This window comes from Stegastes partitus, unplaced genomic scaffold (genome assembly GCF_000690725.1).
Source record: "Stegastes partitus isolate 25-593 unplaced genomic scaffold, Stegastes_partitus-1.0.2 Scaffold469, whole genome shotgun sequence".
NCBI classification, from domain to species: Eukaryota; Metazoa; Chordata; class Actinopteri; family Pomacentridae; genus Stegastes; species Stegastes partitus.
In genome coordinates, this window is record NW_007578200.1 from 156,652 (window position 1) to 168,673 (window position 12,022).

A 12,022-nucleotide genomic window follows, 5' to 3' on the forward strand; every position below is an offset into this window, starting at 1 on the left:
AGGCAAATCTATCTAATATGACAGTTTAATCCTCTCAGAAAACTATTCAGCAAGATCAAAGAATAGACTCAGAGCATTCAAAGTTTGCTTCAGATTGTTGCGGTATGCGAATGCCCTGTTAGGCTGCAAAAGGTTGTTCTGTTTGGGCTTATTTCCCAGCTGTGTTAACTATTAAACACTCCTCAGATAAGTCTTGATTTGATGTTCACAGTAAACTCTATGAATTTAACAGCTGCAGATCCGTGTCCGACCCCGTTTTTCTCTTTAGTGAGAAATATTTTTTGCACAGATGTCAGGGGGAAAAAAATGGACAATACTGTGATCTTTTGATGGCATCATTTGAGAAATATAAAGTCCTGGAAAGAGAATTTTTTAAAGGCCTTTCTAGTCCCAGCTCTCAGCATGGACTCGCGGCGAAGCCTTGTGATTAGGGCTCCGCAAGAAAAGGCTCTTGGCTGGAAATCTCACCATTATACCTCGTTTTGAATAGTTCCAAAGGGTTTAACAACAGAGAGAGCGGCTTGGCTCCTCCCTCAGCGTTTTACCTACCAGTACCCAAGGACTGATGGTTTAATCTTAACTTATTCAGATGTCAGACAAACGTTGAGCTAACTCACAAAGAGAAACTTTAAAAGCTGCCGGCAGACGAGCGACACCATCCGCCAGCGACTCAGAGTAAAGTGCTGAGTGGACTCGCTGAACTTATGCAAAAAGAAGTTGTGTTGGAAAGCTGTTTGGAATCTTATCCATCAACCGTCGGGAAAGCATCTGCTGGGTGGCAGATTCATTCTGCTGCACGACGGCAACCCCAAACATACGGCCGGAGTCATGAACAAACTCCAGCGACGAGGAAGAGCGAGAAGTCCTGCAGCAGATGGCGTGACCCCGACAGAGCCCTGAACATCACGGAGCCGCTCGGTCGGGGATTACATGAAGAGGCCGAGCAGCCTCGCTGACAAGTGCCTGGAAAGACTGCACAAGTGTGCTTTAAGCCAAAGGGTGGGAACACCAAATGCTGCTTTCATGTATCTGTTTACTGCACTTTAAATGAAGTTAAATAAAAACTATTCACAGCAATATTTCTTCATTTTTAGTGGCCAAACTTTTGCACAGCACTCTGCCTCTTCTTCCAGACTTCATGGACGGCTAGCGCTAGAGGAAGCTAGAACAACACCAGCATGTAGAGCACAGATACAATAGCTCAGACCTGCAGGTAAAAAGCACGGCCGGTCTGTATTCCCTGCAAAAGTTCCAGAAAACTGAGCTCCATTTCATATTCCATACATATTAGAGAAGCATCATTTATTCAGAAAGTGAGCGGAATTGTTAATTAGCGGTCAGCGGCGGAGATCAATCGGCCCTCGCTGTTGTCAGGCTGCTGTGGATCCGGCTTGCTTTCTGCTGTCACCTGTCATAGTGCTGCCCATCTGTCCGGTCTGATGTGCCTGCGAGCGATGTCTTTCATTGTGGCTTGCTGTGGGAACACTCCCTCGGCGCTGCCTTTCATGGTTGCTGGGCCCTCCCTTCTGCGGCACCAGCCTAGTGCCAGGAGGTTTGGGTTATATTTTCTCTCTCTTGGTCTGTACCGGGTTTTTTATTTTTGAAGTATTTTGCACATATTGTATGTCGTGCACCTTTGCCAGAATGTGTTTTAAAATCAGGACTGTTGTGCTGATTGCATGACTTTCACAGTGAGTTAAATCGCTCTTAACCGACATGCATGTGCATTAATCAAAGCCGGAGCCACAGGCGGCAGGAATAAGGGCTGATGTTCACAGTAGAACAGCTGCTCTCCGACTCGGTTCTCCAGCAGAGGAGCCACTTTTAAATTGATGAATCGTGTTTGCAGACGGAGGAAATATTCATGCTTCCTCACAGATTTCTACCTGCTAGAGTTTTAGTGTTTCAGCAGCTTTACAATACTTTAAACTGTAGGTTTTTTTCTACCTGAACATCAGTCGTAGTATTGTGGATTCCTTTTGCTGAGCGGGCCTGGGGGCTCACCGAGTGGGGAGGTGGTCACTGTGGGAGGTTTACAATGTGAGTATGATGAAACTTTGGGCTCTATTTTCTGCCACCCCATTCTGCAACCTCATCCAGCTGAGGTTTACTGATTTTATTCATTTATTCTACTGGAGGTACTCCTAATAAGAACATACCTGTAGAGGATTCTCTTTAGCGCTGTAATTTAATTATTTTGCATTTTCCAATATGAACCACTCTGCCTCCTTTTAGCTTTGACATCAGTTTTTCTTTTCAATTACACTTTTTTTTTGGACTCTCTATCCACTCATTTGTGCATCCAGCTGTTATTAACATACTTTTATTTGGGTTGCTGTCGGTGAAGCCGTTCTCCTAATCCGACCGTTAAAAATGTCCCACCTTTGCCACATGTGGTTCGCATTTTATTTTATGCCCGTTCTGTAATTTGTGCTTCATGTGGCCCAGTGTTGGCTCTGTGAGCCTCTCTGTTAGCATTTATACCCTCCTGTTTGTTTATATGCATCGTGTGGGTTAAATGAATTTTTATAAATCCTTGAAACTTTGTCAATTCACAGCAAGAGTCTAAGAATCAGACTCGACCCCCCAAAAAAAGATGGATAAAAGGATTAAGAAAATGCAATTCTCCTTCTGCCCAATTACTAAAAATGCTACTCAAGCTCGGATCATGGAGACGTTTACATCTGGCCCTCGTCGCTCGAACAGCGAGGCGGAGGAAGAAAAGTCTCGCTGTAAATTATCCACATTAAATCCACCAGACTGGAGATTTGGTTTGCCGGTTGGCTCCGTGGCCGTTTATGAACGCAACTCTCCGAGGTGTTTAATTACCGCCTCGTAATTAAGAATGGGTTATTATAATGCCCGCAGAAAGCCCAACACGACCTACATAGCAGCCCTGGTGAGCAGCACTTGAAAGATGTATATATCACCACGCGGTAATTAGGGCGCGTTTGCGTTACTCCTCGGCTGCAAACCTGACAAATGTAAGTGCACTTTTAATGAGGACATCAAAGCATGACTGAAGGCAGGTAAACATATAAGTCCGTAATTATAAATGTAGTGAAGCAGATAAAAAAAAAAAAAAACACTGAAATGTACATCAAAGTATGACTAAAGGCAGGTAAACGTATAAGTCTGTAATTATAAATGTACTGAAGCACATTAGAAGCACAAAAAAAGCACTGAAAAGTACTTTCAGATATTGAAAAACACATTTTATATTAAGAAAAACATGTTTAAATGGAGAAAATACATCATTTTTTAATGGAAATCTTCACAATAGAAGCTCACAGACACATTTTTTTATGTTGTTTTAGTGACGAACACAAATGATGCATGTGTTTGCAGGTGTGTCCTGCATATAGTTGTTTGACTGGAACCGTGCAGAGAGCCACAAGACTAACTAAGCTCATAATCAGAATCATAATCAGCTTTAATGGCCAAGTATGTACACAACATACATGGAATTTGGTTCCGGCTGTTGGTGTCGCCCTGGGAATTAGCAAGGAAAAGAATAAAGTAAAATAACTATAGAAAGAAAAAAATAAAATAAAATTAATAACAATAAAAAATAAAATAAGATAAATATACACAAGAATATACACATCTAGCAGAATATATATATGTATATATACAGTGGTGCAAAAGATAATAATCATAATCATGTGTATTATGTCATGTGTAATATGTTACACTGTTGAGAAATATTCACCAACAAACAGAAACTTCAACCAAGATCCGCTAATTATTTGTGTAACACACACAATTACATCCACTGCAGCATCACAAAGCTTCATCTGAACACTTTAATACACGTTTTGTTCTTCTTGCTCTCTGGCCTACGGAACCCTGGAAGGGACATAGAGAAAAAAAAGACAGGGAGAGGAAAGAAAAAATAGAGGTATCTCAATTCTCAGGATCTCGCAATAACTTTTGCGAGATCTCATAAAACTACAGGTAACTCCAGTCTGGTAGGTGACGGTAACACACCTGAACATTGGATGCCAACCGCCAAATCAATAGAAGAAGAAGGAGGAGAAGAAGAAGAAGAAGAAAACTAATCGGTATGTATACTTCTGGGTCTTTTTGGCAGTATGGAGAAATGACAATGGAGGACACCACCCTGTACAAGAGTTTTATTGAGTTTTATTTTGAAATTGGCCTAAAATATAAAGACATTCAAACACTGCTGAGCAAGAGGCACAGTTTTAACAAAACATCCAGTAAGATTGATGTGACTTTTGTGAGATCCCGCAAAAGACACCTCTATTTTTTTCTCCATGACCCTTCCAGGTACTGTCCCACTGACTCCATGAGAATCTGTGGACAAAGTTTAACAAAACAAAGCCAGAGGTTGTAAATAATAGAAAGGGCAGATACTAATCTCAGAGCAAAGGCTACTAAAGCCAACGTGCTCTACTTCCTCTGAGCATTAAGCCGGCTCTGCTGTGTGCTTCGTTAGGCTTACTGAGCTACAGTCTCTGTGGTAAATAATCTGGTATTAAATAGAACAATATGTATGCATTCGTAAAAGTCTTCGTTGTAAAATATTAACCTATCAATGCTTATATATCATCATCACAAAATGCACTACATCTATACTGGCTAGTATTTATTCACTACATGATTTTGATGCCACACATTTAAACAGCAGTCAGAAGAAAAAGAAGAAAAATCAAATAGAAATGACTCAAACCTGTTCTACAGCTTCACCAGATTGTAAGAAACTGTGACCTTCATCGTTCTGCATCGACTTTTTATGTCTTTAAAGCTTCACGAGGAGTCACTTTTTATGCTTTAAAGCTGCGAGCTAAGCTGTGTTCAGCTTGTGTGAGTGTCACGGTCACTCAGATAAAGTGAAGTTAGGCAAATTATTAGTCATTTACAAATTGTAGATTTTTGTTTTAATGAAGAAAAATAATAATAATACAAATGAATATGTGTCTGCAGGACTTCTCAGCATCGTGTAACTCCTGGTCCTTCTTTGTGTTCAGCGGCAGGTTTTAAAACTCTTGCTGATTCTCAAGCGTTTTTTCGAATGTAATTTATTTGTATGAGGTGTTTTATTTCTTTTCTTACTCTCCTCTTGGCGTCTGGGTTAAGTGTTTGATTCCTCGGAGGAGAGCCGCTTTAAGAACAAAATAAAAGAAAATGTAAAAACAAAAACAACATTTGCCTTAAATTGCAGCAGAAAAAATGTAAGTCCATCGAAATCACGCTGAGAAGCGGCTTCACGCCGGCCGTCTCCGGCGTGGTGTTCGCTCACAAACGGTTTTGGCTGCATTCATGAGGGAAAACAATGGCCGATTCTTCAAGTCCTGCCAGGCTTCTGTAAGAGATTACCGGTACAGGCATGATTAAAAAGATCCACGACTTGGAAGGCTTAGAAACGCTTTGCACATTGATCTTAGTTTACCTGTCTAAAAATATCACCGGAGATGACACTCAGTTGTTTAGAGGCTCGTCTAATTTACTGTCAGAATTACGGCACCTTCACATCTGCTATAAAATCATCCTTCATGTAGAAAATAACATAAAAATCAAACGTAGTCATTTGTCACTACTCCTCAGCTCGTCTCCTCAAAAGTTATATTTGCACTCGAGTTTTTCACAACATTGCTGCTCGTCAGTATTCTGAAACAGCCTCTTATTGTGCCCAAGATGCCCACAAAAAAACACAATATTCACTGCACAGAGTCATCACCGGTATTTGTCCTGTTTTATTGTCTTTTATTGGAGCTTTTGCCTTTTTTCTCCTGACATTTTGTCCTCCTAAAGTAAAGAAATACCTCGTGAAGAAATGTTTATGCTTCAAGATAACGCTGAAATAGTCACTATTCAGGCTGCAGAGGGAGTTGGCAAGAAAAAAGGGATTTAAGGAGGTTTGTTCTGTTTTTTTAAAGGCCTCAGATTGGGTTCATTTTCAGCAAATGAATGAAAATGTCACCTCCTTCAGTATAACCACTTAAAATCCTCCATGATGGTTCATTTCAGAGTGACTGTAAAACCAATCATCTCAGCCCTGAAATGGACTCTTCAAGAATCTGACTTGGTGTTTTGGGGGCATAACAGCAAACACTGATAAGTAGATGTTTTTTATTTTTTTTAAAGGAGAATGAAAGATTAAAAAGAAAAGAGCAAGTGTTGCAGAAAAGGTGCGCAAGTGTCCCAATGAAATAAACAGCAAGGGAAGCAAATCCAAGGAATTATATGTCATTTTGCATGATTGTGCAAATTCAGATTACATAGCATCTAATGTAAACAACTTGAAATGTGCAAAGGCATAATAATAATCCTATTTAAAAAGCTGTGGGTTAATGTAACACACCGATAGTGACTACAGAGGAGGCTGAAGGGAGAGAGGCGGCATCACTGAGGGTCTCTGGCCTTGTTGATGAAGAGCTGCTGGAAAGAAGCAGCTCCTGTGGTGGGAGGTTCTGGTCCTGAGAAACAGAGGATAGAAGCTCAAACTGACCCCTCAGGAAGATCTGATTGACACACGGCAGCTGACTAAGATGTGAATGAATGTGTGAGACAAGGACTTTCTGTGGCTTCTACTTTCTCTGTGAGCATAATTTCACATGGAAATGTCTCTGAATGCAGTCATTTGTAACTCCTGTGTGTAATGAGGGTGTCAGGTAACATTATAAAATCTATATTTTTGCAGTACAGAACAGCAGTTTATTGGTTTCAAATTGGTCTTACAGTTTCCACCATTTCTGATTCTCCTTCAGTAATAGGACTTCCACACGACTCTGACCTGTAGGCCTGTGATCAAAGCTATAGTTAATGTCAGCTGCATTAAAGCTACACTAAAGTCTGTTGTTGTATTCTACTGAATCCTCAGTTCTTCAATTGCTGGGAGTGCATGAAGGCTCTTGTGTTCCCTCCTGCAGCTAACAGCAGAACATCTGGGGTGGTTTGCTCGTGGCTGAGACGTTTTAGAGTCGGCAGAAGCAGCTCTGGAAACTAAATAAAATAAAATACCTGGTGGATTAAGAGGCAGTTGCTCATTCTGGGTGACTCACCTGAAAGCAGCAGCGAGGGGGAGGCTTATGGAGCTTTCTAGCTGGACAACTACTTGATTTTCTGTTTCCACATAGAACTTAATAGAATTCTAACTGGCTTGTAAAGCTGAGAGACCATCAGGGTGCCTGATGAATGGCAGTAGTAGGTGTCTTCATGTCCTCACATTCCTTTACTCCTCCAAGTTTTAAAGGCAAACAAACTGCCCGCAATAAATGTAGAATATAAATCCATATATCATAGTTTTAGATGACACCAGTGTTGGGTTTCTAGCAACAGTGGTGAGCAGATGAAAGTTGGCCAGAGTTGACTTTGCTGAAACTTTGAGACACACAACATTAATAATGTTATTGTGAAATTAGTGAGAATGAAAAGATACCAGACACAAGGGATCGAAAATATCATTGTGGATGTGCTTGGAATAAAAGCTGCAGTTTGCAAGTACAAATACAAAACAATACATAGCAAATGTGTTCTAAGTTCCCTAAAATAGTCATGATTTATTCAAGATTATATGGATTAGAAAGGCATATTTGGTAATACTTTGAGGCGAAATTAGTTGATGTTTACTACAATGTTAGTTCCTCATGGGGTCTCAGGGATCTCAGTCCTTAACAGTGTTGATCGGATGAAGAGTAAAATGACCCAGATTAAAACCTTAAGTGTAGTTTATTCAGCATTCATGTCACATATTATTTGCCTCTTATCTCTTATTTCAGTATTTTAAACTTTTCCAGGTTAAATGAAACATTTTAAAACCCATATAGCCCTCAAAGTGACCCAATAATGCTGCTGTGAGACAGAAATGTCAGAATAAGTAGGTGACTTGATCACATCTTAGCTCTGATCAGTGTCGCTGCAGCGCTTACGTTGATTCACGGCGGCACATTCGACATTCACGAAAAAAAAAATTATGGTAAAAAAAAAAATCGATTTATAAATACAATTAACACACTTTAATCAAATTAAATGGCAGACAAAATTAAATATATATTTTTTAAGCTTAAATACTTCCCATTACGGAGGCTTGACTCGCGGTAAAATGTCGAAAGTGCGGATCAGACGCAACAGCTACATTTACTCTCTTCCCAACATGGCGGCTCTCGGCGTGTAGAATACTGTTTTAGGAGAAACCTTCAAGGATTATTGTATTATTTGGACCACCTGCCAGCTATTCGGTGGCCAGAAAACCATCGCGGTACCGCCGCTACTCTTCTGCCTCGTTAGCTAGTCCGTGTCCTCGACGGTCCGGGAGATGTTTCGTCGCGGAGCTGCAAAGAAAGACCACAACAACAAGCCGGTGAAGAAGGATGTGAGTGACAGTGATAAATACGCCGACCTCTTGGTGTTCGGCTATGCCTGCAAACTGTTCCGAGACGACGAACGGGCTCTTTACCACGATCATGGAAAACATCTTATCCCATGGATGGGGGACAAGAGCATCATGATTGATAGGTCGGTTGAACAAACTTAGACCGAAACATTATGCTAACCATCTGTCCTGTTCCCGTTAGCCTGTTTCAAAAATGCAAAAACAGAAAAAAAAGAAAAAAGGGACCACTTGGAGTTTGTCTTGCAGAAGCTTGGGATGTACCTGCAACTGACGACGAATGTTTTTATTTCTTGCCTGCTAACTTGTCTTTGGACGTCCTGAACTGACAACAGATGGTATATGAAGTTTCTACAATAACATGCTAACATGCAAAAGCCTTCCAGTCTTTGCTAACGTTAGCCAAGAATGGCCCATCCACACCACTGTCTGCCACACTAGCTTAAACTACTGCAGGCTAATGCAGCAGCTGTGATACAAATGCTGAGGTTAATACTTATTTAAAACAGTCTGAGCAAAGATTAGCATGTTGAAGACATGGTTTAGCATTCATATCAGAGCTGTTGTATTTTGGGGGAGCATTAGTTTGAGCCAGATGTACCTCCTAAAGTGAGACAAACACAAATGAATTCAGGACCTAAGACCATTCAGGTTAGCTTTGACATCAGGCTTTGCATCTTGGCATGTTAGGAGAATTTGCTCCGGAAACTTTTTAAACTCCAGCCATACTGAACAATGTGACTTTTAAGGTGAAGTGTGACACAGACGATGTTTCACTCTTTCTGTCCCTTTTTCCAAACTGAAATTTTCCTAAAATGTATGAAGTCACCGAGCGAGCTGGCATCATTTTAGTATGCTTGGCTGATATCCACGAGGCCAGAGCAAATTCGAACCGAGAGTAAAGTTACTGCAGTTAAGGTGATTCAAAATGTCGCAGGGAGGAAATCGGCTAAGAAAAGATTTGGTTTCTGAGAAATGTTTCTGCGGACGATGGAGGGATGCTTTCACCTCCTGGCAGAAGCAGACGCACTAAATTACTCCCACCTACTGACTCTGTTGAATCACCTTGGTCTGCAGTGATCCGACTTATGTTTCATTTGTACACCTTTGTATGTGTGTCTTTATCACATAACCCAGTTTTTCCCCCAGCAAGGTAGGCTAAGGGGTCCTTCCAAACCCCGAATGTCAACCACAGCACCCCATTTCTTTGTCTTCATGAAGAAACTGCAACAGAGAGGTGGCGTAGAGGGACGAACCCTGGAAAATGTCGTCCATTTGGGTTCTTACGGATAGGTATTTATGTGCTCGGGTTTGTGTGAATGTAACTTTCTTTGCAGATGTAGAAGTAATGATGAGTGTTACAGGGGGGGAATTGAACCCTGTAAGGTAAGAGGCGAGTTGCTTTGTTTGTCTTTCTTTCCTTTTTTTTTTTTTTTTTTCGGTTTTGGATGTAGGGTTGTTGGCTTGTAAGACTTGTCCAGGAAGACAGTAGAAGCAGCAACCTTGCTAAGTATATTAGGATCAAAAACGTAAGCCCAAGGTCTTAATTAAGTCATTATTGTGTTGTCTGTACTTGGAGAAACTTTCAGATCTTCTAGTATTTTGCAATTAAACTCGCTCATGGCAGACTTACAGAGGTAGATCAGTTTGATGTAGTAAGTTGTGGGTTTTAGGCCCCACTACCTTGGTAAGTAGGTCCATGTCTTGTATGAAAAGCTTTGTCGACTTCCTTCCCTCTAATTCTGTTTATCATCCAACAGATACGATGGGCGTGGTCACTTACATGACCTCTCAGAGTATGACAGCGGGTCGTGGAACACGTCCTACCAGCTGTCAGAGGAAGAGGCCAGGATCGAGGCGCTGTGCGATGAGGAGAGATACCTGGCTCTGCACACTGACCTGCTGGAAGAAGAGGCCAGACAAGGTGGGCGGGATGCTGATTCTGATCTTCAGCAAAGATCTCTCAAGCAGGATGACAGTGGAGCATGCACGCATCTGGAACATACTGCTGTTTTCATTCTGCTCCATGTAAACACAGCCTAAAGTTCAGCCCAGTTCTGCCAAAAAGTCCCTATTTTTCTTTCACGTGACTGTTGACTATAGCTGAGTCAGACGTGGTTCCACAGTTGTGCTGAAAAGCTCAGAACTATTTTATTTTTTATTTTTCTTGCAGGATCTGGTGCTATAAACCATAAACAATTCAATAGTTTTTTCTGTTACGGCTCTTAAATTGTGTTATTTAGTCCTATTTAAAAGAAGAAAAAAAAAGCTACCGTGCCTTTTGGGCCTGCCAGCAGATTTTGTGGTTCTGAGAGTGGATGCCTGTGTGGTCGCCAAGTTCGCATTGCAAGCTGTAACACAATCAGTACAGAGCAGAGCAGAAATACTTCCTCTGATACTCAAGCTCCTTTCAGACATGGGAACTTACTGGCTTTTAAAGAGACAGAAATCTGTATTTTAAACATCTGTCAGTTTTACGCTAATGTTCCTCCACGACAGTTCATCAAAGTTTGAAGACTTACTAAAAAACAAAAGACTAAACCAAGACTAGTGACAAGTTTCTCAAACTGTCCGAATGCCTCACGCCTGTTCAGACATAAAACCCACATGTTCAGATGCTGTCAGATGAATGGAAAGGAGTCCACGTTTAAAAGCAGCTTCAGAAGCTTGGTGTTCATCATTCATGTTTCATTTCACTAATTGAGTTTATCAAGTCTCTGTTTGGCCTCTCGTCAGTATCGTCCGTCTGTTTCACATAAAATGTTTCGCTATCTTCACACGCAGTCAGTGTTTATCTCCAGATCATTTCTAATCTCCGCGCTGCGTCCTCTTTCACACTTTTCCTAAAGACTTCCACTGAGGATAAAACAATAAGCTTTTCTGCACAAACAACAAAGCGGCAACTTTAACACTCGCCGCGTACTTTAATCGAGGCTTCTTAACAAAATCTGATATACCAGCTTAAATCTTCAGAGCAGAGAAACACCCAATCTTCTGTTTCTGAAAAGGAGCCCCTTTGTTTTTGAGCTGCCATTTCTATGAAAATCACTTTCAACTCATCCAGGATACTTGCATCTGAGTCATCTTACGTGATAGTGAAACTCGCTGTTTTGATGACAAAGCGCCGTCTTTCTGAAAGACACACTTAATGACTGCAATTGAATTTAATAAGCTACAGTTTTAAATGAAATATGGTGTCTTATCCCCAAACTGACAGAGCAGAATGAGTCAGCTAATAGTTTGTGTGACACACACTCACTACAGAAGGTTCATCCCCCAGGCTGCTTTGCCCTTGAATGTGCAGGCCTGACCCCATTCACTCAGGCTATTACCCATCTGTCCGCTGAAGGGAAAGAAGCAAAGCATGAGAAATATTGATAGTTTTAGTTGGAGCTTTGCCATGGCTATGTTTTCCCCTTAATAGTATATCGTAGTTTTCTATGAATATCAATAGAGAAGACTTGATTGCTTGGACCAAGCTTGTGTATTTATTTAGAAACCAGCAGCAGAGTTCTCTTTCTATTCATCAGTTGTTTTTACAACCACATACCATAATTTAGAATCTCTTACCCTCTGTAGCATTCATAGCATCAGCAATTTAATTATTATTAATTGGTAATAATGAGTTTCTGTTAGTGAGCATTTAAGTGAACACAGTCATGACTC

At 40.9% G+C, this 12,022-nt stretch overlaps 1 protein-coding gene across 3 annotated transcripts in view; it reads left to right on the top strand.

The window, feature by feature from the left end:
* The first annotated feature begins 8,102 nt into the window (after nucleotides 1-8,102).
* Nucleotides 8,103-12,022, top strand: part of sfswap (splicing factor SWAP) — a 54,433-nt gene continuing 50,513 nt past the window's right edge. For 2 of the 3 annotated variants that reach the window (XM_008286774.1, XM_008286775.1), the window contains exons 1-2: nucleotides 8,103-8,481; nucleotides 10,117-10,280. In XM_008286774.1, the coding sequence (XP_008284996.1) occupies nucleotides 8,282-8,481; nucleotides 10,117-10,280 (364 nt within the window). In that variant the 5' untranslated portion in view covers nucleotides 8,103-8,281. Of the gene's footprint in view, nucleotides 8,482-9,577; nucleotides 9,650-10,116; nucleotides 10,281-12,022 lie in introns of all 3 variants that reach the window. The other variant, XM_008286776.1, reaches the window with a different exon arrangement.